We start from the raw sequence: 25442 nt of genomic DNA on the forward strand, positions 1-25442 counted from the left end.
CCTGTTTGTGCTACTTGGACGACGTCATCGTCTTTTCACCAACGTTTGAAACTCACATAGAGCGCCTTTCAGCCATCCTGGGAATCTTCCGTCGCGCTGGCCTGCAGCTCAACTCGTCCAAATGTCACTGTGGACGCCATCAAATCACAGTGCTTGGCCATTTAGTAGACGCCAATGGTGTACAACCAGACCCGGCAAAAATCAGCGCCGTCAAAAACGTTTCTGTACCACGATCTGCGAAGGATATACGCAGCTTTATCGGACTACGCTCCTACTTCCGACACTTCGTGAAAAATTTTGCGCACATAGCGAGGCCGCTTACGCAGCTCCTCAAGAAAGAAGTCCCGTTTTCATGGGGCTCCAAAGAGGCTTCTGCGTTCTCGACTCTCGTCGCTCTTCTCACTACCCCTCCGATTCTGGCACACTTCAATCCTGCTGCTCCTACGGAAATCCATACAGATGCAAGTGGGCATGGCATTGGTGCAGTGCTGGCTCAGAAACAACATGGCCATGATTGCGTTATTGCACATGCCAGCCGCCTCCTATCCGCCCTTGAACGTAACTATTCGATAACAGAGCGTGAGTGCTTGGCTCTTGTAAGGGCGGTGGCGAAATTTCGACCTTATCTATACGGACGCCCATTTTCGGTAGTTACCGACCACCACGCACTCTGCTGGCTCAACTCTCTGAAAGATCCATGGCCGCCTTGGTCGCTGGGCTTTGCGCCTGCAAGAGTTTTCCTATTCGGTGGTCTACAAATCTGGCCACCTACACCGTGATGCCGATTGCCTCTCCCGGTACCCTGTCGACGATCCTGAGGACATTGACGAGCCCACGAAGAACTCTACCTTGTCAATGTCCGACTTCTTTAATATTGGGGAAGAACAGAAGCGTGATCCAGAGCTGCTTGACATCATCAGCCGTATGGAATCCTCCACAAATGATGCTTCGTCCGCTACTTTGTCATTCAAAAGGGAGTGCTATACCGTCGCAATTTCCGACCAGACGGGCCCGACCTTCTTATTGTTGTGCCTAAGCATTTGCGCCGCTATGTTCTCACCGAACTTCACGACGCTCCCATGGCTGGACACCTTGGCGTATCCCGCACGTACGAGCGCATCTGGCGCCGTTTTTTCTGGCTAGGCCTTGCTCGTTCGGTACGCCGATACGTTGCCACGTGTGACCTATGCCAACGTCGTAAAATACCGTCGCTGCTACCCGCTGGCCATCTTCAACCAATTGACATACCCGCGGAACCATTTTACCATGTTGGGTTAGACCTGCTTGGTCCTTTTCCCACATCAACATTGGGAAACAAATGGATAGTCGTTATTACAGACTACGCTACACGCTATGCTATTACGCGAGCTCTACCGACCAGCTGTGCAACCGACGTCGCTGACTTCTTTTTACGGGACGTTATATTGATTCACGGTGCTCCGAGACAGCTTCTCACAGACCGTGGCCGTACATTTCTATCCCAAGTCATCGCCGACATTCTGCGTTCTTGTTCCACGCAACACACACTGACAACCGCTTACCACCCTCAAACAAACGCCTCACGGAATGATTTAACCACACTTTAACAAATATGCTCGCTATATACATGTCGCCCGACCACCGAGACTGGGACCTTGCCTTACCCTACGCAACTTTCGCGTATAATTCATCCCGTCACGACACAGCGGGCTTTTCGCCGTTCTACTTATTGTACGGAAGAGAGCCGACTTTACCACTGGACACAGTCATCCCAGCTCACACCTCGTCCACCAGCGAGTATGCCCGCGACGCGATTGCGCGAGCCGATCATGCCCGTCAGCTCGCTCGCGCTCGGCTGATGGCGTCGCAAACCAACCAATGCCGTCGGTACGATGCGGAACATAGAGACGTACATGTCGCTCCCGGTACCCTCGTTTTACTCTGGTCCCTTCATCGTCGGCTGGGCCTATCCGAAAAACTTCTGCCTCATTACACGGGACCCTACCGTATATTGCGTCAAGTAACACCTGTCCCCTACGAGATCAGCCCCATCTGTCCATCATCATCTACTATGCAGCCCAGTGATATCGTACACGTCTCGCGGATCAAGCCCTACAATAATGTGTCAGATAACGACCTTTGAAGCACCGGGACGGTGCCTCCGCCGCCGGGGGTCATGCTACGTGCCAGTGCATGGAGCTGAAGAAGACAAAACAGATAGACTGGCACGAGCTAATCTGTGTGGCTGGCGCTACTTGCCTAACCGGCTGTAAATACATCGGTCACTACCCCTCTGAGTCAGTCTTCTTCCCGTAACAATATCATCCCTGAAATGAGCTATTTCACAAAGCACACAAGTAAAACCAGGCCAGATGTCAAGAGACAATTCTGCAGAAACAAAAACCAATTACCTGCATACACATAAGTGGGCCTGATGTATTGAGTGACTGTTTTTTTTTTCTGTTTTTTCAGCTTATAAACATAAATATAATGTAGACATTATAGTCTTCATATGAAGCTCACCCCAGCCGATGGCCTCCAGGAAAGTCAGCCTGCACTCTTGTTCCCAATGGAATAATCCGAATTTCATGAATGTAGACAGGCCTTGGAAACTGAACCAAATCCAAGTTTGTCTCCTGCAAGACATAAAATAAAACACCACATTCACATAAATAATGCCAAGAGTTTAAAAATTACTTATTTTAGCCCAATATGATGCCATGATGATGCACCAGCTTAGATACACTGCTGACTCAAAGAAAGTCAGAAAACTGATTTGAGGTACCATACTGCAGTCTTTTAAAAGAGAAACATATAGGGCAGTATACAAAGCATGCATTCTAGCTGTAATTTTTAATATTGAATGTGAACATTTTCCTACAGTCAAATGCTCATCATTAAGAAAATGCTGTGTGCTCAGAAAAAGCGTGAGAGTTAACATAACATGCATCTCAACTGTCAAAAGTTCCAATTCAGAAAATCAGTCAGAACAACGCTTTCCTTCATTTTTTTACTTGCAATGTAATACTGAGTGCCTTGGAATTATGCCACAATTTGACACGTTTCTGACAGAACATCATAATTCATTACTGAACAGGTTATAATAAAATGGGAGCACTAAGACAAGAATACAATAGTATGAGTGTCTTATGTCTTATGAGTGTCTTGTCACATACAAGGAGGTGCTCAGTTTATGGGGCAGTGTTATGCTCCATATAAAAAAAAAGCACTGACTATTCAAATATTCCTGCATGACTGTTTGTATGTTTACATGCACATATGCATGAGTGTCCTTCTAGTATGAAAACTCTCAAGTCCTTAATATTTTAGTAACATGCAGGGACTGAAATGTCGGTTTAGTGAGGAGGACTGTCATGACTGCACATTATTGTGGTCTGCAATTAATGTTACGATCAACGTGACCTGCAAACCAACTTTTAAAGAAGCAACACTTCCATCATGATTCACTGATTACATCTCACGGGATAATGATATGAATGATTCTGATAAAGCTTGTATAACTACTATTACTGATCTTCACCCAAGTGATGTATTCTTGCCACATAAATATATACATTTTACTTACCGAGATTGAGTAAAATGGACAGTCAGAACTGGTTTTTGCAATACAAAAAGCCCTCGAGAGAATAAATTATGATAAATTGAATAACTATAATTTACCTTGCTCCAAAAAAACTATTTATTATGAGATTACAATAATATCGAGAAGCTGTATATAATATAAAATTATTGTTTACTTTACCTTCATTTCTTTATTTCTTAAACAGCCCCATGTTTTCTGTACGCCTGTTATTTAAAGTAAAGATGGCATCCCTGACATTGGTTAATCCATGTGTGGCAAAAAACTCGCCATTTAGTTCAAGAAACATGTACTTAAAATACGATATCAACTGAAATATACACTGAACAAACAAAACTTCTTTTTCCCATATAGATTTTTCATGTATATGCTTTTATAAACCTGCTAATGCTGCGAGCAAGCAAAACCAAAACTGGAAATTAGCTGTAAGCTGCCAGACTACTGGGGCAGCAACACGAATATGCAGAAGCCCCGCCTCCATAGCTTTCACTCCAATGCCAAGGTGAGATGTCTAAAGTATAAAGGCAGCAGTGTGCCTAGACCTAGGTCATAGCGACAACAACAAGCTGCACACATAGTCTACGTAGACGCAGTTTGAAGGGTGCTAACAATGAACTAAACCTTTACAAGCTCTATGGCCTTGTCAAACTTACTTGAGTAGTTTGTACTACTCACTCATAATGAATTCGGACACACCAATATTTCATGGCAGTTGATCTTTGAGGACAATAGGAGCTTAAAATAACACATGAAAAATATTACTTGGCTGAGCAAGACAACATGCAAGATTTTGCCAGCTATTCTGTCTTTCTTGATGTTTGGTACTTGCATATGTCACACAACAGTGTTATGCGAATAAATTTAATGACATGTTGCCTGTATTTACACTCAGAGACATTTTGCCGAAGTATTAAATGTGTTTGTTCTGATAATTCTTCTTTTCTTTATATCTGACAGGTATCCACAACTACGCACTAGACCAGCTTCAAGACTCTACACTATCAAAACAGTCTTAACACATCCTTCCAAGTTTTTCATTGATTCACTGATTTGAAGTATGATTCTACATGTACTGTTACATAGAAATCAAACACAAAACTATTTTAAACCAGTCACATTTAATTAAATAAATAAAAATGCATGTGCATGTGGAAAACGATGTAGCCACAATAAAATGAGAAGAGAAGTGTACTCTGTCATTAACTTTAATCCATTAACTTAACCATCTGAAACAATGAAGACTATCCAAATATCCAAAAACATGCATTAGCAATACATTAAAAGCACAGCAGCTATACACAAACATGCATCCAGTTTATTTTTTTCAAGAAAGAGATCAGATACTGAGATGGTAATGGGTGATAGCAGTGATCAGGATCACTGTATGAATGCTTACTATCAAAATAATATTAATAAAGTACAACAAGTTGTATACAGTGAACATTCTAATGATACATCAAGTTCTTTGAGGGGCCTTAAAACAGTTTTGATGATTTTGTGCAAATACCTTTGGTCGATAGAGCAAGTCCTAAGATCATTTAGAATGATTTAAGCTCTCTGCATAAATTGTAATTTATTACAAAGCTTTAAAGGTGAATTGTGAGCATTGTATAGCGTTAATTTTGGCTCATCTTCAAAGTAATGTGATGTCAAAATTTTTGTGGTTAGAAGTCTCGCTGCCCAGCTTTTCTTAGAGAGTCGGTGTATTAACTCGATGCAATCAGCTGAACCGACGCCCCAACGTCTGACCCACTGGTGGCTACTGCACTGGCTTCAACTTATCGGAAGTAGGCAACACGATGTCACGCAAGCATTCTCTCACGTCACATCGCGACATATAGCCCCTTGAAGGCGGAGCTTAGTCCTAAGCACTGAAAAGAAATGTTAGGTGAAGCAGGAGGGTAGCTATTTATTATTCGTGGCTCCTTTGATAAAAGGTGTTTCGAGTGAACCATGGTGTCGATTATTTGCTCCAGTAATGGTCTTAGCAAAAACAAAACGCGAAAAAACTGTTTTAGGGCCCCTTTAAGTAAAAAGCATTGAGATTCAAGCCTTCCATTTTATTTGCGTAGGCTTAAAAGCAACCGGTTTCTCGGACCATACGATTACAGCAATAACACAGCTCTGCGTCAGATTTGGCTGGATACAAAAAAAAAAAAGAACACAAATATTTTAAAGTCACAGGACAGCTGTGTGTACCGCAATGGTTGAAAGACCAGTAATTAATAGTCAATATAAAAGATTATTTAAAATAAATGAAACAAAAAAATTTTTTTTAGATGTTGCCTAGCAGAGCAGAGTGCAACATTCATACCTGCTTTGCCTATAGCAAGACTTATACAAGCTGGCGGGTACTCTTCAATAATCATAAAACTGCTTCGACTAAGCAAGGTTGACATTTGGGCTAGTTGGTATGGTTTCATGATGAAATGACAGTATTGCAGAATAACAGAGGCAAAGGGCGAGGTAAAATCTTGTGGTGTCTGATCTAATTCTCTGTCTATTTCGTAGTATCAAAGAACAGTAGCAACTTAAAAGAAAGTACTAGTTTGTCACATGCGCCCACAAATTATAAAGCAGCATCAGGAGATTCCCCACGGACGTGCTCATGGTGGTATAGGGAGCTTGCACAAACGGCGACAACGCTATGCACTCTGGGTAGGCAGCCGTTTCTTTGTCAGAGGCGGTCGGTGAGTGCGACAGTGCAGTCCTGTTTGCGAGCAGTGTCGTAGCTTGCAGGTGTGGTCGAGTGAGAGCGTGGCGCAAATTTCATTCCGAGGAGTGCCGCGCACGATGTCAGCATCACTGGAAGACTATGCCGCAATGCTGTGCCAAAAAGACCTCGAGCGCGGTATGAAGAAGAGACAAGAGTTTGCTGAGTGGAGCCATTCACGCTTCGCGCGGGTGACTACACAGTCCACAGTCACCCACGTGTAAGTTATGTAGACTTGTAGGTGCGTGTTGACAGCTCCGATATTCACGAATTTCTCTTTATGAGTACAAGTTTGATTACCCGGGAGCAGTTTAAGTCGAGAAAGGCGTCCTCGAGGGCCACAACTTCGTGACGAATGGCTGTGTGAGCCTTGGATGAAGAAAGTCACCGCCAACACCGTTATCATCATCACTCAAGTAAGACACGCAAATTATTTTTTTTTTACTGTAGATGCTAATGTTTGTTTCCGTCTAGGTTCTTTTAATTCGATGTCAAACAGTGTAGAAAAGCTAAGGAGAAAAAAATTGCCCGCAGCTTCCCTCGGGGGAACACTGAGGAGGATGCGGAGCATATAATTGGTTAACGGGGTGTTAAATTGCGACTTACTTGGGTCGATGGCTAAATTGGTTAACGTGGTTGTAGGAGGGGGTGTTAAATGAGTGAACACGTACACACGTATGCGAAAGGGCGGCGCTGGTCGAAGGGACGTCGATCATTGTGTTTGTGGATTCGTTGGAATTCATTTCACCGCGACCTTGGACGTCGACGCGCCGTACAAACCAACCGACGAGCGGCAACTGAGCAAGCGAGCGCCGACCTTGAGTATATATACAGCTCGACGGCGTATGCACTGTCAGCTGTTGAATGTTCTCGAAGCGCGACGCCACATGCGCGTCCACTGGAGAATCAGGAGAATTGTAGATGTCGAACGCGGTGTGTAGAAGAGGAAGGGTGCACAGATGGTGGAGGAGTGAAGCACGCGCGGTGTGTAGAGGAGGAAGAGATGCACAGATGGTGGAAGAGTGGGCGACGGCGCGACGGCGCATGCGCGCGCGTCAGCTGTCGAATGTTCGAGAAGCGGTGCGGACGGTGCACTACAAGGCGCGAGTATAAGATGCTCCGCATCTAAAAACGGAAAGTGGACTGCCCTGCAACATCGACACTAGTGCTACGTGTTCGGTGTGATACATTCCACAAATACCTTCCTGAGTGGCGATACACTAGTAACAATGACGTCGACGATCTGAGTGTGCTTGGAGTCGTCTCCTGGCCAAGCTCTCACTAACGGCTCTCCTGTGTTGAAGCATGCGTGCGATTCATCGTATCGCATCGACTAATTTGATGTGTGCTTCACAGCGTGGGTACAATCATTCAGAGTGATAATACGTGCCAGAATGTCGGGGAAACGCTGCGCAGTGAGAACCTGCACATCGAGGCAAGAAAAAAAGCGGAAGTTGCGTGGTGTTTCCTGCTTTTCGAAGTCACGAACCTCAACGCAGCCAGTGGAATGATTTTGTACGGGCCAATAGACAGAGGGACTGGACGCCTGTGATGAACAGCCGCATTTGCTCGCTTCACTTTGCGCCGAGCTGCTACAGGACAAATCCTGTGTTGGTGAACATGTTGGGTTTCACTGGCAGTACGAGGCCCCTTCTCGAGGCTGGGGCTAAAGGGAGAGGGGAAGAACGAGTAGGCGCTACTAGCTTAGCCAGTGAAAAATGCATGGAGGGCTTTAGTCTACATCATCAGAGACACAGCTGGACTGACTGCACGTGTGCTCCTAGCAGACGAAATGCCAGTGTGCGTGACGTGACCATTTTTTGTGGAAGCAGCCTCAGCTGTGCAGCGGCCTCAACCTGGCCGTGAGGTAGCGCTGACAGCACTACAATTTGGCGGGCTTTCGACCCATTTTGAACCATGTTCGTTGCAGATATATTAATTAATATTACAGATATTCATTCGTACCTCAGATGCGTTTTAGGTCACGAATTGCTACTACGGGTTCCATAGCTACTCGTTGGCGCAAAAATGTTTACATGAGTGAATTTGATGTCAGTGCTCCTTTACGTTAACTCCTCCCAGTGCGTTAACGAACCCCACGTCGACAGCCTGCTCGCCTCTCACTGCGCTGTTATTCTATGTGGAATACGGCGTACATGCATGAGATCGCTCCTCAGTTTAACACGTCTTGCTTGAGTGATGACGTCATGACGGTCACAATGTCGACGCCGACTTTCTTTATCTAAGGCTCCCACGCCCAGTCACATGTCACAAAGTTGTGGCCCTCGAAGGCCTTTCTCGACTTCAACTGCTCCCGCGTAATAAAACTCGTTCTTAGAACATGAAATTCGTGAAGATCGGAGCTGTTGTGTCGCTTACACAGTCGCCCGCACGAAGTGTGAATGGGCCCACTCAAAAAATTCTCGCCTCTTCTTCGCACCGCTTCTTAGTACATCGTTGCAGCGTACTCCACCAGCGACATAGACATCCTGCACAATACTCGATCATGCTGCAAGCTACGCCAACGTTCGCAAGCGTGACTGAGCTGCTGCACTCCCTGGCCGCCTCTGACAAAAAAAAATGGCTGCCAACCCATAGTGCATAGCGTCGCCGCCATTCGTGAAAGCTCCCTAACAGTACAACGTTAAGAAAATCAGCAACTCTGCACTAGCACAATCAATGGCATTGCAAAGCTGAGTAACCTGATTTGTCCACAATTATGTTTTAATCACACTTACATGCTCTGTTGCGATATACAATACCAGTTGAAATGTAAATAGTATTAGTCAAGAGCTTGCAAGACCCCCATGAAAAATCTGTAAAATGATTTAACTGAAATCATGTGAAGGCGTCCAAGTCAAGAATATCTCGTTCATAGGAAAGATTCTAATTCCGTGTTGGCACAGTGCAATAAAGCTCTTACTTGTAACACAATTTAATCTGGATATAATGCATGTACAAGCTGGAACATGCAACAGCTGAATAGACGTTCCATGAACCCAGCAATGTGCAGAAAAAGAGGCACGCGCTTTGCAGACACGAACTGAGTGAATCAAGCGGCTCACTAAAAATTACTTTCATATTCGTGCATCAACCCAAATAACGCTTTGGGCTTCCGCGAACAGTTCGCAACACACAAATTCCTGTAAATTCCGTGTCGCTAATGTTGCGCCGAATTCAATCAATACTTGACGCCAACATGCATGCGGTCTGCTGCCATCATTAGGCGATGCAAACATTTAAGCTTGTCAACATGGCCATCCACTGGTCACACAGGGCACTTTAGAACGCCATGAGTCGGGTTGAAATAAAATTTATTTATCACGGTTGACTGCTTTGCACAAGCTGCCGAGAAAGCTCATTTCGATCGAGATATCCAACCACGATCGAAAGTGTAACTTGCGTCTACGGTATCGTGCTAAAGAATTTCAAATCGTACGCTTCTTTTAGGTTTCGATTGTTCTTGAATTCTGCGAAAATTCCGAACGATCGCTAAAAATTTAATCGAAGAAAATGTATGGGGTACCCCAAAAAAGAAAAACATTGCGGTGAAAACGCTGATTTACAAGCATTAGCAGTTATATCAATCGATACCTTACAGAACACACGCAAGAGACGCTGCCTCCGAATAATAAGAATAAAGTGAATCATTGATGCAATACTTACGTCATTGCTTTCGTGTGAAAATGTGTCAAAAAATAGAAGTTCGCAAGCGTCAGACATTCTGTCTTCAGCCGGTGGGGGCAAAAAAACTCAAAAGTACCGCACCAAATCTATCAACGCACGATATCGTCCATTTTGTATATTTTGAAAATAGCTTACAAACATTGACCAGGAGAGGCGCCAGAATCGTGGGTAGTTTTACAGCAACCCTAGTTTCGTATGAAAGTCATAATTATTATGTACTTTATGAAGTAAATTATGTGTACAGCTATCTATAAATTGTGACGTTATTCTTATTTATCTTATATTGACTGAATTTATGCAATATATTTCAGCTGACAAACTTTCTGCCTCCGTTATACATAGAAAGCGACGCAAAACTACTTTCCGTCCAGCACACCGTGGTCCAGCAGAACAAGCTTCTCGTAGCAGACGACGAAGCGTGCAGCGAACGTGGCGTGTGCAGTTGCCCTCCACGCAATAATTGAATTGCTTGGAAACGTAATGATGAGAACGACAAGTTTTTTTTTTTCTCGTTTAGTAATCGTGGAGGTTTAATACATTTTCAGGAATGTCTGAAAGCCCGTTATGTGGTGTTCTATGTTGCGCTTAGGCACTCGGTGATCATTATTATTATAATTTGTGTGAAGTGTCCAAAACGCCAAGAAGATTAGGTAACATCGCTAACGTTGTTGTGCAGATTGGCTATGCGGTGCTGCGCGTTCGCTGAAATTAACCCTCGCAAGCACATGACTAAGTTATGCATGCGCACATTTCGATAGCGACGAAGCCATGTCGCAACCGAATTTTTTCGCTCGCTCATTGAGGTCTCGAGGTTCACATGCATGCGAGCGAAGTATGCAGCTGATAAACTATGGGTTAACACGTATGTAAGGTCTGGCGTCTCAGGCCAAGTGGGGTGAGTCTTCTTGGTAGCCAAAAAGCGCGCTTCCCAAAGAACCGGGAGACGATAATCCCGGCGTAGTTCTGGTAAGAAGACCGCGGTCGGTCGCCGCTCTTAACAACCAGCTAAATGCTCCCCGGCCAGTGGATTGCCGGCGGGTGACGTGAGGACGGTGTGTATAGACACCCATCCATCAGGATTAGAGTCCCCGGGATGGCTGTCATGCTGGACAGCGTAGTCATCTCGCGGTAATGGCAGGAGGCCCGCAGCCGAACGGCGCCACCATTGTGTGCGTTCGCACAGTTCGCGGAGCATAGTGTGCAGGCCGGTCCTTTCGTCTCTCTCTCTCCGACCAAGCGGTCGAGTGCTTGAATAGGAGAGCCAGAGGAGAGGACGGCAACAAATGTTTAGTCAGTCTAATAAACGGACTGAATTCCTTTGTTTGGCCGTGAGGAGAATCGGGAGGGGCAAGCGAGTGATTAAAACCTGGCTCCCGAGTCCTCACGGTCGTTCTGGTCGCAGCAAAGAGTGCTCTGCACTATCGGCTATGCTGAGGCAACGCACGTGCAACGGTTCCAACGGTGAAAGTGTCTTGTAAATATGTACTTAAGTTCCTGTACATAAAGTCGAGTTGTTGCAATGTATCGAGAGGCACTGGTCTCCATCCTTTACAAGCAGCGCAGCCACGATAAGACAAGACGGACGCCAAGCAACCAACCTTCCACTCCTTTCTACAGCAACAGCCGCTACGCAGCTGAGAGAGCTCTGCTCAAGGGAACAGGGGGAGTGGGCAGAAGGTTGAGTTTTACTACGTACTTCAGAGCAGTTGCTTTCCTGCGCATAATCTTTCGCAGCCTGGGCACACGTTCAGTGCGTGTGGTGATAGTGTGAGCGCTTCAGCGTTTATTGCTCAAAAGGCCCCAAAACGACAGTTTTTAGGGAGTTTTAGAATAGCGCACCGCGAGCCCTTGCTGTGCGGTCGCTGCTACGGCGCATGCGTCGTAACGCGAGTCGGCGTTCGCGGACCGCACGCAGAAAATTCGAAATTGCGTGCGGTGATGCCGGCCCGCATGTGGCCCGCAAGCGCTGGTTTCGAGGCTACAGTGTCGCAGCAGGGCACACGCTATTCTAAAACTCCCTTTTATCAGAGCTGTCAATGCTACCCCAACTTGCAGATGGCAAACTAACACTTTAATTGATTGATATGTGGGGTTTAACGTCCCAAAACCACCATATGATTATGAGAGACGCCGTAGTGGAGGGCTCCGGAAATTTCGACCACCAGGGGTTCCTTATCGTGCACCCAAAACTGAGCATACGTACGGGCCTACAGCATTTTCACCTCCATCGAAAATGCCGGCACCATAGCTTGGATTCGATCCCGCGACCTGCGGGTCAGCAGCCGAGTATCTTATGGCCACTAAAGCACCGCGGCGGGTGCAATTATTACCGCGAGCGTTTTCGACATTTTCCCATCGACAACGTTGCTGTGGGTTTTCAAGGTGTCCTCGGCATAAAAATGCACATCACAGACTCGTACGTAATTTATCTGAAAGCCTTTTGAAAGACGGGGAATAGCGCGATCCCAGGCAGCACGGAGAGCCAGATCGCGTGGAGCCCAGAAGTGTCGCGGCACTTGTGTTATAGCCGCTTGTGCATATAAGTACACCAGTCAGCATTGGAGACGAACAAACATTCACGCTACATAGAATACCACAGCAAGAATCTCTTCAGTGCGCGTACTGTAACACACGGACACAGTGTAACCGCAGCCAAACACACGATCCGGCGCACGTTGCTGCACTGGCGGAAGCCTCTTGCGACAGCAGCGCAACACCGTCGAGTTTTCAAACTGAACAGGTTCTATATATGTTGGTGTCTACATCAAGCGCTTTCGGTACACAAAAGAATCACTTTAGCTTCGAGATTGCTGTTGTAGCGACGTGACGGCGTCTGACGTAGACGTGCCATCGTCGCTGGTTTAATGAAAGGACGACTCGGGGAGTGCCGAAGTAGAGCGACGGCCGTGGCGTCCAGCCAGCGGGAAGCACACGAACATTCAAAGCATCTCGCGCCATGAGCCACCGGCACTTGTCATCTTTTTCTTTATCCGGCTGACCGCCACTAGCACTACGCTACAAGGACTCCCCGCCTAGCGTGTTACGCGATAAAAAAGGAATGTAAAAGATGTAAGAAGAACATATTACCGCGCTCGAAATAGAGAACGAAGACGGTGTACGCGCCAACAGTCTCGTAAAGAGGGAGACTGAAGAAGACGACGTGCTTTTGTTTATGACTCTTGCTCTTGGCTCCTGCGTAAAACACACAAACGTTGGTTCTCGGACTCAACGTCTCGGTGATCTGCTTACGTTGAACCGCGACACTGGTGGAGGTGCTGGACTGCAAGCCTGCCGATGCTCTACACCCGATCTGGGAGCTGCTCATCAAGTCCCGACACGCAGCCACCATGTTACGACACCATGTGCACCGCTTCAGTCGGCGGTTGCTAGGCCTCTCTCCTGAGCTGACCTCCTTGGACGAACATTCTATTAGGCATTTCGTACCTCCGCCAATGGCCTCCGCCAGCCAGCCACAGATTGTTCGAGGGATACCAGGCAGCCCCGTTTCCAATCCAGCCCAGTTAAAAGTTCTCCAGCCACTTGTACCTGATCGCTTCAGTGGTGCCCCACATGAAGATGTTGAAGACTGGCTTGAGCATTACGAACGCATTGCCGACATCAACCAGTGGAATGCTCAACAGAAACTCGCCCGCACGTACTTCACTCTCGATGACAGCGCTCACACGTGACTTGAAAATCGAGAAGGCCGTATATCGATTAGGGATGAGTTTCGTCAGCAGCAGATGGACACTTTTGTTAGCGTCGATCGTCTTGGGCTGGCTCTGCAGTTGCTCGAGTTAAGACTTTAGAAACCTAACAAAACTGTGGCAATGTTTGCTGAAGAGGTGACGTGCCTATGTCGTCGGGCTGATCTAAATTTGTCGAGGAAAAGAAGTTGCGCTACCTATATATGCGCGGCGTGAAGGAACAACTATTCACCGGACTTGTGTGCAATGCCCCAACTACCATGGCCGATTTTATAAGAGAAGCCACTGCCATCAAACGTGATCTGCACCAAAGATCGAGGCATTATGATCGCTCGTCCACTACCACCCCAATGAACGCCGCTTCAGCAACTCTGGACAATCAGGGCTCCCTACATGACCTGATCAGAGATATTGTCCGAGAAGAAATTCAGAAGCTTTGGGCTTCTCCAGTGGATACACCAGTGACCACCGTTGCCGCAATCGTTCGTGACGAACTTAGGAACACTTTTTCAGCAGCTGATCTCGGTCCCAATCAGCATCAAATGAGTTACGCCGACACTGTCTGCCGTCCAACACCTGTCCCACTTATTACGTCATACTACCAGCCACCTACAGCCGCACCTTCGTCGCAACTTTTGCAGGAGGCTTTCAGACATCGGCCCATGCCTCCGATGTCTTCATGCCACCAGCCACCACTTGCCGTGCCTTACTCACCACCCCAAGAGGACATGGGACGCCAACAACTTCGCAGAACGGACGCTTGGTGCACTGTCGATCGGCGCCCTCCCTGCTTCAATTGTGGTGGTGCCGGCCATATAGCTCGCTATTGTTGGTACCGCGACACATCGCTTCGCCCGTCTCGGCCAGGGTATAACAGTCGTCGTGCCAACGCCGACTACATTGTTCGCTATGACGACCCTGGTTTTCGAGGACCTCCAACAACGTGGACTCCCTATCACGAGTCGCTTCCCAATCGCCAGCCCAACTCCGCCCACAGGTCACGCTCTCTGTCCCCTGCTCAGACATAGTCACCGAATCGACGTACTTTTGCTGACCTTCGGGGAACAAGGTCGCCCAGCCCTTACCAAGGAAACTAAAGGCGGCGACCTCTCGGGGTAAGGTCGCAGCCCGACAACAAGACGATAAAAATTTCCCAGTACTGCCGCTACAGAACAACTCGACGCCGACGAATATCAACAACGACGAAATGGTGAGCGCCGACCTCAATGTAATTATTGATGGAGAGCAAGTGACGGCCTTAGTCGATACGGGTGCTGATTTTTCCATAATAAGTCACAAGCTGGCCGATCACCTTAGAAAAGTAAAAACTCCATTGACAGGACCACATATAAGAACAGCGGGTGGACAATTGCTGCTCCCTACAAAAAGATGCACAGCAAGAATCAGCATAGGAGATTCCTCTTTCGTCGCGACTTTCATCGTTCTCCCAGAGTGCTGCAAAGATTCAATTATAGGAATGGGATTTCTCAGGGAGCATGGCACAATAATCAACATCCCGAACTGCGTGGTTTCGTTTTACGAGAGTGCTAGTCTGACTGATTCTTCATCACCAGAGCACAAATCCGTTCGTCTCGAAGACCACAATATAGTCGTGCCGCCTCGATCATGTATCCTCGTTTCAGTAGCATGTGACGTACCGTTCGACGGTGAAGTAGTCGCCAACCAACTAACCTCGCTGCTTTTCACTCACGGGATTTCAGTAACACGAGGAATAGTCAACGTCACCGACGGCCGAACGAACTTGCTGTTGACCCATTTCACCTCCGAGCGACGGCACCTTCCAAAAGGCACAACTTTGGCATATTTTGACGAGATAGCAGATGTTTGTGACTGCTTTTCAGCACTCGAAGCAACGCCTATACAAAACCCACATGACCTAGCACCTAACCTTGACGTCAGCCCTACTTTAACTCAGCAACAGCGGGGACGCCTGCAAGGGCTGCTAGCCAAGTTCCACGACTGTTTTGCGTCGACCTCGAAAGCTGGCCTGACGTCCTTGACCAAGCACCGAATCATCACAGAGGACACGGCTAGACCAATCCATCAAAATCCGTACCGTGTGGCTTCAAAAGAACGAGAAGCGATCGAACAGCAGGTAACAAAAATGCTTGAAGACGACGTGATTCAACCGTCGAAAAGCCCTTTGGCGTCACCTGTTGTTCTAGTCAAGAAGGATGGAAGCCTGCGTTTCTATGTGAACTATCGAAAGCTGCATCAGGTTACAAAAAAAACAAACGTGTACCCGCTTCCCCGCATAGATGATTCGATCGACAGGCTTCAAAACGCGCACGTTACTTTTCTTCCATGGACTTAAAGAGTGGATCTTGGCAAATTGAAGTCGACCCCAGGTATCATGAAAAAACCACTTTCGTGACGCCGGACGGACTGTACGAATTTAAGGTCTTACCATTTGGCCTGTGCTCCGCGCGTGCTACTTTCCAGCGTTTCATGGATACTGTACTCCTGGGCTTAAATGGAGAACCTGTCTAGTATACCTTGACGACTTTATTGTGTTTTCTACAACGTTTGACGAACACCTTGAATGATTGCAGGTGGTCTTGCCGGCCATACGGGCCGCAGGCCTGACGCTCAAGCCGGAGAAGTGTCACTTCTGCTTTGAGCAACTAGTTTCTTGGCCATGTCGTCAGTTACGCAGGAGTTCGTCCAGATCTCGAGAAAGTTGCCACCGTCGCACAGTTTAATTCCAATACCATCAGATGAAAAGGCAGTCAGGCGTTTTCTGGGTCTCTGTGCATATTATCAGCGGCTCATTCCAGATTTTGCGCGCATTGCGCCGCCTTTAACTCGTCTCACGAGGGATGATGTTGCATTTGTTTGGGGCGACGAACAGAAATCTGCTTTCAATTACTTGCGGCAACGTCTACACACGACCCCCGTGCTTGCCCCTTGTGATGAGACAGCCCCTACAGTGCTCCATACTGACGCCAGCAATGTTGGCCTCGGAGCAGTGCTTGTGCGGCGCCAGGACGACGAGGAAAGAGTGATCGCTTAGGCAAGGAGAACTCTGTCACGCACAGAAGCAAATTACCCGACCACTGAAAAGGAAAGCCTCGCCGTGGTGTGGGCAGTTATCAAATTTCGCTCATACTTGTACGGCTGCCCATTCAAGGTTATCAGTGACCACCATTCGTTGTGTTGGTTAACAGGTATAATAGATCCTTCCGGGCGATTGGCACACTAGAGCCTTAGACTACAGGAATTTGATATAACGATGGTGTATAAGTCAGGAAAACGACACACGGACGCCGACTACCTGTCTCGATCACCAATAGAGTCGGCTGCTTCCCTTGATGAAGAGACAGCGTTCTTTGAAATCCTCGACACGTCAACCATCACAGATCACCAGCATGACGGTCCTGAGCTACTTGGCTTGATTATTTAGAAGGACAAAGCCAGAATGTACCCAAAGCCTTTGCAAGAGGACTATCGTCATTCTGTCTGCGAAACAATGTCCTTTACAAAATGAACTTCTCGTCAGACGGGTCCACTTTCCTGCTTGTCGTCCGTACCACTCTTCGTTCTGAGGTATTGCAAGCAGGCCACAACGAGGTCACATCTGGACATTTAGGCTACACGCGCACACTGGGCAGAGTTCGAGGGAGGTATTACTGGCCTAGACTCACCGCTGCCGTGAATCATCATGTTCGGACCTGCCTCGATTGGCAGCGGCGCAAGTTACCTCCGATGAAACCAGCCGGTTTGCTACACTCTGTCCAGATCCCGACAACGCCATTTGACCAGATCGGAATGGATCTTTTGGGCCCACTTACCACCTCTAGTGCTGGTAACCGCTAGGTTATAGTGGCGACTGACTATCTTACTCGCTGCGCCGAGACAAAAGCCATCCAGAGAGGCACAGCTGAAGAGGTGGCCCGATTCTTAATAAAAGACATTGTGCTGAAACCACAATGTTCATAGAGAACATTGTGCTGAGCGCCGTCGATCGTTAACCACATTCAAAGCCGCGCTTCTAGATCATGTGTTGGTGCTCAGCGGTATATACTACTCATCGCAATTCAACAGCTTACCATCCACAAACCAACGGGTTGACCAAGCGGCTCAACAAAACTCTGGAAGACATGCTTTCAATGTATGTGGACATCGAACAAAAAACTGGGACGAGATTCTCCCTTACATAAAGTTTGCATACAATACTGCTAAACAAGAAACCGCACGGATGACCCCATTCAGCCTTGTTCACGGACGAGAAGTAAGAACGACGTTGGACGCGATGCTGCCACAGGAATGCGATGACAACAAAACGAGTGCTGGCGCGTTTACTCAACGCACAGAGGAAGCCAGGCAGCTCGCACGTCTGCGAAAATACCAACAGCAAGAGTACGACGCAGGTCCCTATAACCTGCGTCATACACCTGTAACGTACGAAACCGGGGACAGGGTATGAGTGTGGATGCCTGTACGAAGACGGGGACTGATTGATTGATATGTGGGGTTTAACGTCCCAAAACCACTATATGATTACGAGAGACGCCGTAGTGGAGGGCTCCGGAAATTTAGACCACCTGGGGTTCTTTAACGTGCACCCAAATCTGAGCACACGGGCCTACAACATTTCCGCCTCCATCGGAAATGCAGCCGCCGCAGCCGGGATTCGAACCCGCGCCCTGCGGGTCAGCAGCCGAGTACCTTAACTACTAGACCACCGCGGCGGGGCTAAGAAGACGGGGACTATCCGAAAAGTTGCTCAGAAGATACTTCGGACCTTATCGAGTGCTGCGACGACTGACGTTACCTACGAAGTCGTCCCGGATATCCCAAACTGTACAAGGCGTCGCCAGCACCGACCTGAACTTGAGCACGTAGTGTGCATTAAGCCATACGTCAGCGAGTGGCTCTGCGAAGCACCGTCGCTTGTATAAAGTGACTTTATGCGCGAATGACTAGCTCAGTTATAGCATCGGGGCGATACTCTTTTAATAGGAGGCAAATGGCGCGCTCGAAATAGACGGAGAACAAAGACGATGTGCGCGCCAACAGTCTCGTGAAAAAGGACACTGAAGAAGACGACGTGCTTTTGTTTATGTCTCTTGCTCTTGGCTCCTGCATAAAAACACACACCGTCGGTTCTCGAACTCAACGTCTCGGTGACCTACTTACGTTTAACCGCGACAATATAAACACTATGTACATGTGCGGCAGTTTCCAAAGTGCCCACTGTGAAGTCCGAATGTCGTCAGGGTGGAAGGGGTACAAAGGAGTCCGACAGTTCTGGTGGGCGGCACTGGGAACTACGCAGCGGGCGAGGACCACGATGATTGCGCGTCGTTAGGAGCAGCGAGCAAGACAAGGAGGAGCGTTGGAAACGCCGGTGGTGGAAGTTGTGTTAACGCCATACGCCGTTCGCGTGTTGCAGTTTAAGTATCAACGACAGAGCGTTTGTCGACAACGGGATGCACATCTTGGGTGAACCACGAGTCATGCGTTGTGCATAGAACTGCTACAGCCCACCATCATATGGTGACAAGACGACGGGTGCATAGTGGAATGGCTGTCCAAGACAGCGAATGGTATCATGCTTGCAGGCTGGCACCAGGGCATAAAGGTGAGAGGAAATTCAGAAAGGTGGGAGGAAATTCTTGCAGGCACGTCTATAAAATTCTGGCTGCCATCTGAGACGTTGGAGGAGTCGTATTTGGGCTGGCAGTCCACGAGGGGTTGAGCAGCAGGCACCGGTGTGCCGGGGATGGCGTGCAGTGTCACAGCGGGGGGCTCTGGGCCCATATATAGTCAGTGGTGTCACGGGCCTCCACAGGTAGAACTATGGGAGAGCACCGAAGAGGCCGAGCCGGTGATGAGAGCAAGACGGTGCGATGCATCGAAGCGGAGCCCGGACGACGGATTACTGAAGCGTAACAGCCACGGCGGCGTCCCAACAGCGCACATTGCGTCGACATGGCTGTCGACAAGGAGCAGTGGGCTGGCCGTGCTGGTACGGATGTAGCCGTCGGCGAAACACCGACCTCAGCGTTACAGTGCAGCTGTCGTGCCGGCACGGGTGGCCGAGTCGACGGACGTGGAAACACCGTGCTCTAAGAAGCGCACGAAGGTCACGGCAGGTAAGAGGGTCCACAGCGACCGGTCGGCCGATGCGCCGCGAAGAGGCAATGGACACCTGGGCCGTGGCGTGGCGAGGTGCCAGGACTAGGCGTGCAGTCTGCAGGCAGGTCAGCCGGCCCGGCTGAGGTCGTCGAATCGCCCAGTGCAGACAGTGCAGCTGAGCAGGTTTCTGCAGGGAATCCGACGGTGCACGGGGCAGTGGCCAGCGTCGAATTTGTGATTAAGAAAGGTGGCATATCCGGCATGCCGAAGGCAACAGCCATGAAATCCGGGGCTGCGGGTCTCTTGAACGACAGGTCAATTGGCACGGAAGATCGCTCTTCCTTAACTGTTTGGCCTGGCCAGTTATTGTCGGCAGAGGAACGGTATGAACTGGATGTGGTGCGGGATGCATCTTGGATGGTGATGAGCCAGGTGCAGTTGTGTCGCTTTTGGGAGAAGTATCACGTTTGATGCCATAAAACTTGAGCACGGTGTCTCGCAGATCATTGTATGGGCGAGAGCTCCAGGAGAAGTATGTGAGGCAGCGTTTGAGGTCATGCGGAAGATGATATTCCAATACATCGTACATGAACTCTTCGATCCAGATGCCTTTGCGATCCAAGGCCGCCGCAAACTACTCGAACCATGACTCTAGACGAGAGGTCCGGAATGATGGCAGTGGCGGGTCGAATTGGGGCTGCCAGGCTTTCGCTGGCTGGAACATCGCCGCGGAGCTCAGCGGCAGTTGTGCAGCGTCGGTCGCTTGTCCGTGACACCGTCTGACGTAGACGTGCGTCAGACGTGACACCGTCTGACGCACGTCTACGTCAGACGGTGTCACGTCACCAATTTGTAGTGACGTGACACCGTCTGACGTAGACGTGCGTCGTCACTGGGTTAATCAAAGGACGACTCGGGGAGGACGCGAGCTGCCGAAGCAGAGAGGCGAGGGGTCCAGCCAGCCGGAAGCTGTTGTTGTTCTCCTATTGTAAGTGGCACATACCCACTGTGGGGGATTGGCCAAGAATCGAGTGGTTTCAAAATTTACTGTTCAGATTTTGAATGATGGAGGTTTAACAGAAAGATTACCGATAGGCTAGGAAAGTGTGTTGCTTAAGGTAATGCATGTAAATATTTACATAAACAAATTTATTCTTAGAATAGAGCCATAATATGATTTTATACGTATATAATTATGGCCGGAAGCACACGAACATTCTAGGCGCCACGAGCCACCGGCACTTGTCATCTATTTCTCTAGCCGGCTGCCCGCCACTAGCGCTACACTACACCGTCTTTATTTCCTTTAGTTTTTTGCAACTCTTTCTCGCATTCTTTCCTTTATTACAACTCTGCCCCCCCTTGACACTTCTGTGCAGGATAGTAAACCGGATAATTTTTTTCTGCGTAACCTCCTCACCTTTAAATCTCTCACTCGAGTCAGAAATGAAAACTAGCTGTTTCGTACAGCACATGTGACGAGTGCTAGCTACCATGCCAAGGATAGGCACGGAAGCGCTGCGCTGTTGTGATGTTCTTGAAAAAAAAATCAGTTCGTTTTCTACATCCCCTGCCTGGACGATCAGTGAAGCAGTATGTGCTTCTACCTGTGAAGTGCTCTTACCTAGTGTCGGTGACACGGTGCTGTGCCTTTTTTAGTGGGAAGCGTACCGGGCTTCACGAAGTACTTGCAAAAGTACTGAAGGAGGTCTGGTTTGTTCTCCACTGACAGCGGCACCGCCTAGGTGCAAAGAGTTTTATGAAATGTGGCACCGTCCAGCAGCGATGTTTAGTGAGTCAGGAGGGCATTTAACCGTCAATTTTTAATGATGGCATTCTTTGACGTTCCACAACTCGACCTAGTGAGCCGGTTGCCCCTGTGTGTAGTTTGTAGTGTCACCCGAGCTTTGCATGCACTATGGTGATTCTATCACCTTGTCCGGCTTTGCCCGCTAGGTCCTTGTTGGCTGCCGTGCCCAGCGACTCCACACGCCGAGGCAGAAGGTGCCTCTCTTTTCTGTGAAGGATGGTTTTAGCCGTGCTGATTCACCAGGGAACGTTTGGTTTGTGTGCAGCAGCCGTGGTTTTTGCACCAGCCAGTAGTCCCGTAGTATTCAAAGGATGGATTGAGTCTCACTGCACCTTAGTGGTTAGGGGACGGGCCATGATCACAAAACACCATGCACGAAGCGATAACCAATCCGTCCTGAGGGGACGTTGCCAGCTCCCAGCCGTGCGACAGTGTCTCTACATCCACTTTGTGAGCGGTGACGTAAGTCGCTGTGCGCCGAAGGGTAGTCCCTCTGATGAGTCCCACTGGCCCGTAGTGGTCAGGGGACGAGCCGTGACTGCGAAGCCCTCTGCGCCGAGTGAGGGCCCACCTTGCCCGGGTACGTCCACTTTGTGTATTGTGACCAAAGTTACCGCGCCGAAGGGTAGTCTTTTTGTTGGGTCTCTCTGGCTTGTACGCCGAAAGGCAGGCCGTCTTCTTGGTGCCGAGCAGTGGCCCCCTTGCCAGGGTATGGACATCTGCCCAAAACAAATCTTCCCTCTCACCAGACCTTGGGAGGGAGGAAGTGCCGGGACAGACGTACGGATGATGATGGGTTGATGAGTTACTCGAGACTCTGGGACAAAGTACCTCCTGGCACTGTGTCTTCTTCCTATCTGACAACGGCATAATTTATGTATTTTTATTAGGTTTAATAGTCACATACCTAAAAGCGTTTACAACTTCAGGCAATCATCCGACAAGTGCACTTGCCTGTGACAAGACGGATATGTGAATCCATGGTGTTCCGAATGTCGCGCTGCCTGCTTTTCCGCAATGCAGCCGTTTGAAGGTAATTAATCATTTCTGCTTCGAGTAAGTGAAGATGTGGAAATAATATAATGCAACACACAGTGTATTGAGCGTGGAGATGATGGAACGTTACCCCGTAAACAATTAATGCTTTAGACACGGCATTGTGATGCGTTGGTGCTGCAAATTTGCTGCCATTTGTTTTGGAGCGTCATAAAAAATGAGAGTTGCGCAATACTTGTGTTGAACAGCATGCTATTGAAGTACGATGTACACTCGTGCTGACTTGTAGCTCAATCCAAAGTACTAAAAAGGGCGGGTATTTGCTCGGCAATGAAATATATCCAACCTGTTGTCTGTGTGTGAGCTTCAGCTGTACTGTCCAATGGTGTTATTTTTTTGTTGTTGTGGAGATAAGCTCGACGGTTTAAAAATCGATCCGAATAGACCAAGACGTGATCTCTACAGATAGGTTTAAATTAATGTACTGTGACTTTTATGAGAATTCTCGAGGGAATCATAATTTGGAATTCTATGCGACACGAGTTAATTGTGTTGATAATTGCAGTGCAAGGCTGTAAATTATGAGTGATGCCGCACGCATGACGTCATGCGCGCAAACTGGAAAAGGCTGCACAAACAGCACGGTGGTGTAGCAATGGTGTAAATCCTCGTGCTCAGAACGGCAAGGACACCCCTTGCAAATGTTACCCTCCCTCCCCCTCTTTGAAATTTATCATTGAAAAATTATAATGCTGTGTGGTTTAGTAGTTAAGTAAAGTGACTTCAGCTTTAGTTAAATCCCGTAGAACATCGTAGTAGACTAATGAACTTGAAACTGCCGCTTGATCGGTTTCGAAGAAAAGTCAGCAGAACAATGCAGTTACGTGAGTTCTGAACCCACGTTCATTTTTAATTTTACCTTCAAAGCATTATTTTAGTTCTTACAAAAATTCAAAACAACCTACATCTATATAAACAAAATGGCTGTGATCAGGAGGTGCGAGTCCTTGTAAATTTATCAATTTCACACAGATTTAGTGATGCAGCCGCATGATGAAAGAGGACTGATTGCCAGGTTTAAACGTACCTTAAAGGTGATTTTCTTTCTCCCCGCTCGTGAATATATTAACACAGCCTAGACACATGCATGGAAACATGCTGAGGTCGGGTGCGAAAAAGAAAGCAAAACAAAAACCATAGTCCCACGTGTGCCGAGCTTACGTGCACTGTTAAATCGAGGGCTGAAGTGCATGCGATGATATCTCTCTGATCCGACCGCTCACAGGTATTAGCCGCGTCCATGACCGGGTCATGCGGAGCTGTACAATTCTCAAAGGCCACTCAACAAAACTGTCGAACCTCGCAACTTCATCCATGACGTCTTCTAGACTCGCACGCTGCTTGCTCCCTAACGAAGACAGAAGCATGTGCCTGAATCAGGAGAGATCGCTGCAACATTACCGCGTGAACGCCATGTTATGGTAGTTAGCCATGTGCTAGCCATGGCTTCCGAGATGGCGGGCGCGCGGCGTGTTTCTCTCCAGCCGTCCCATTCGCCGCGCTCCCCAGCAAAACCAACGAGTATGCCAGCGAGAGCATTGAGTGGGGGTTCATAAAGTGCCTCGGTGCGCGCGCCGGAGGCGAACGAGCGCATCGAGGCACTCTAGGGTTCCGGTGGCAACTGAGACCATGGCATACAGCAAAGCCCACGGAATCGCGACATGTGCAGATTTTTTTTGGTTTTTTTTTACCTACGAGCAAGAATAACTGTCAGGATCTTCGGGCTAAACTGAAGAAAAGTATTTTTTGTTACTGCATTTATTTTGCTCCAAATTGCGAAGAAAAGCACGGCAACTGCTGCATTTTTATAGGTAATTGTAAAGAGGTATCAATTCATTTTTTGCAGTATTACTTTTTTTAATTACGGTCTGTTTTGTCTCTGTGCTAAATACACTTAAACCTCGATATAGTGAATCCGGATATAACTCAATATTGGTTATAACAAAGTAAATGAAAAATAGTCTCGCAATACATTTAGTCTTAAGAGTAAACCTTTATAACGAATTTTTTGATATAACAAACTTATTTTCATGTAAGGTGCAAGTTTGTTATAATGAGGTTCGAGTGTACCTCGCTTTGAGAGACATGAAGGCATTTTAGTATTCCTCCTTTCGTCTGGAGACTTGTATGGGGAAAACTAGACGAATTATCATGGTTGAATCGTATTGCTTTCCTATATTAACTCATATTTTACTATTATATCGCGTACGGATATTCATGAGGTGGTCAACTGAAGTGCAGTTAAAAAAAAGCAAATTGTCACTGCTATGTAATACTGCAGTGTTTCATATGAGGAACAGAGTGAACAAGGCTTCCGTCTGAAAGCCGAAACGTCTTCTATTATATTTTTGACACCCTCTTGGTCGGCGATTTGTCTTTTTCTTTCTGCAATGCCTTTACTTCCCAACCAGATGAGATATCGTCCAATTCTCGACTTCAGGTACATCAAACTCTGAACTCCTGTTGCGTGCTTGTTGAACAAGCAAAACTTTTCTGTGTTCTTACTTACATTGCCAAACATATTCACTGAACACCTTGAAATTCACAGTGCGAATGGGCGACCTTAGGTGACAAAACGTGCCTGTAACTAGCCCGTGGTCGTCGCAGAATCAGCGACGTTCATTCTAGACATAGTCACGCATGGCGACCACCTTCACCCTCCTACCTGTATCCTGCTTCTGCAGTTCAACGGGAGAATTCTTGAAACACTGTTACAATGAAAAGCAGCACTAGTTCTATGAAAGGAAAGGAAAAGCAATCCTTTTAATTGAGTGTAAGCCATGAGCG

General features: G+C 47.8%; 1 protein-coding gene across 8 annotated transcripts in view; it reads right to left on the reverse strand.

Moving 5' to 3' along the window:
- vir (VIR_N domain-containing protein) overlaps positions 1-25442 on the reverse strand; it is a 431173-nt gene that overhangs the window by 384593 nt on the left and 21138 nt on the right. For 7 of the 8 annotated variants that reach the window (XR_012887826.1, XM_075881178.1, XM_075881177.1 and 4 more), the window contains one exon: positions 2503-2615. Coding sequence is in view for 7 of the 8 variants with exons in the window: in XM_075881178.1 (XP_075737293.1) it covers positions 2503-2615 (113 nt within the window). In the remaining variant the exon portion in view is untranslated. Of the gene's footprint in view, positions 1-2502; positions 2616-9959; positions 10116-25442 lie in introns of those variants that run through there. The other variant, XM_075881181.1, reaches the window with a different exon arrangement.

The sequence above is a fragment of the Rhipicephalus microplus genome, chromosome X (genome assembly GCF_043290135.1).
Source record: "Rhipicephalus microplus isolate Deutch F79 chromosome X, USDA_Rmic, whole genome shotgun sequence".
Taxonomy (NCBI): domain Eukaryota; kingdom Metazoa; phylum Arthropoda; class Arachnida; order Ixodida; family Ixodidae; genus Rhipicephalus; species Rhipicephalus microplus.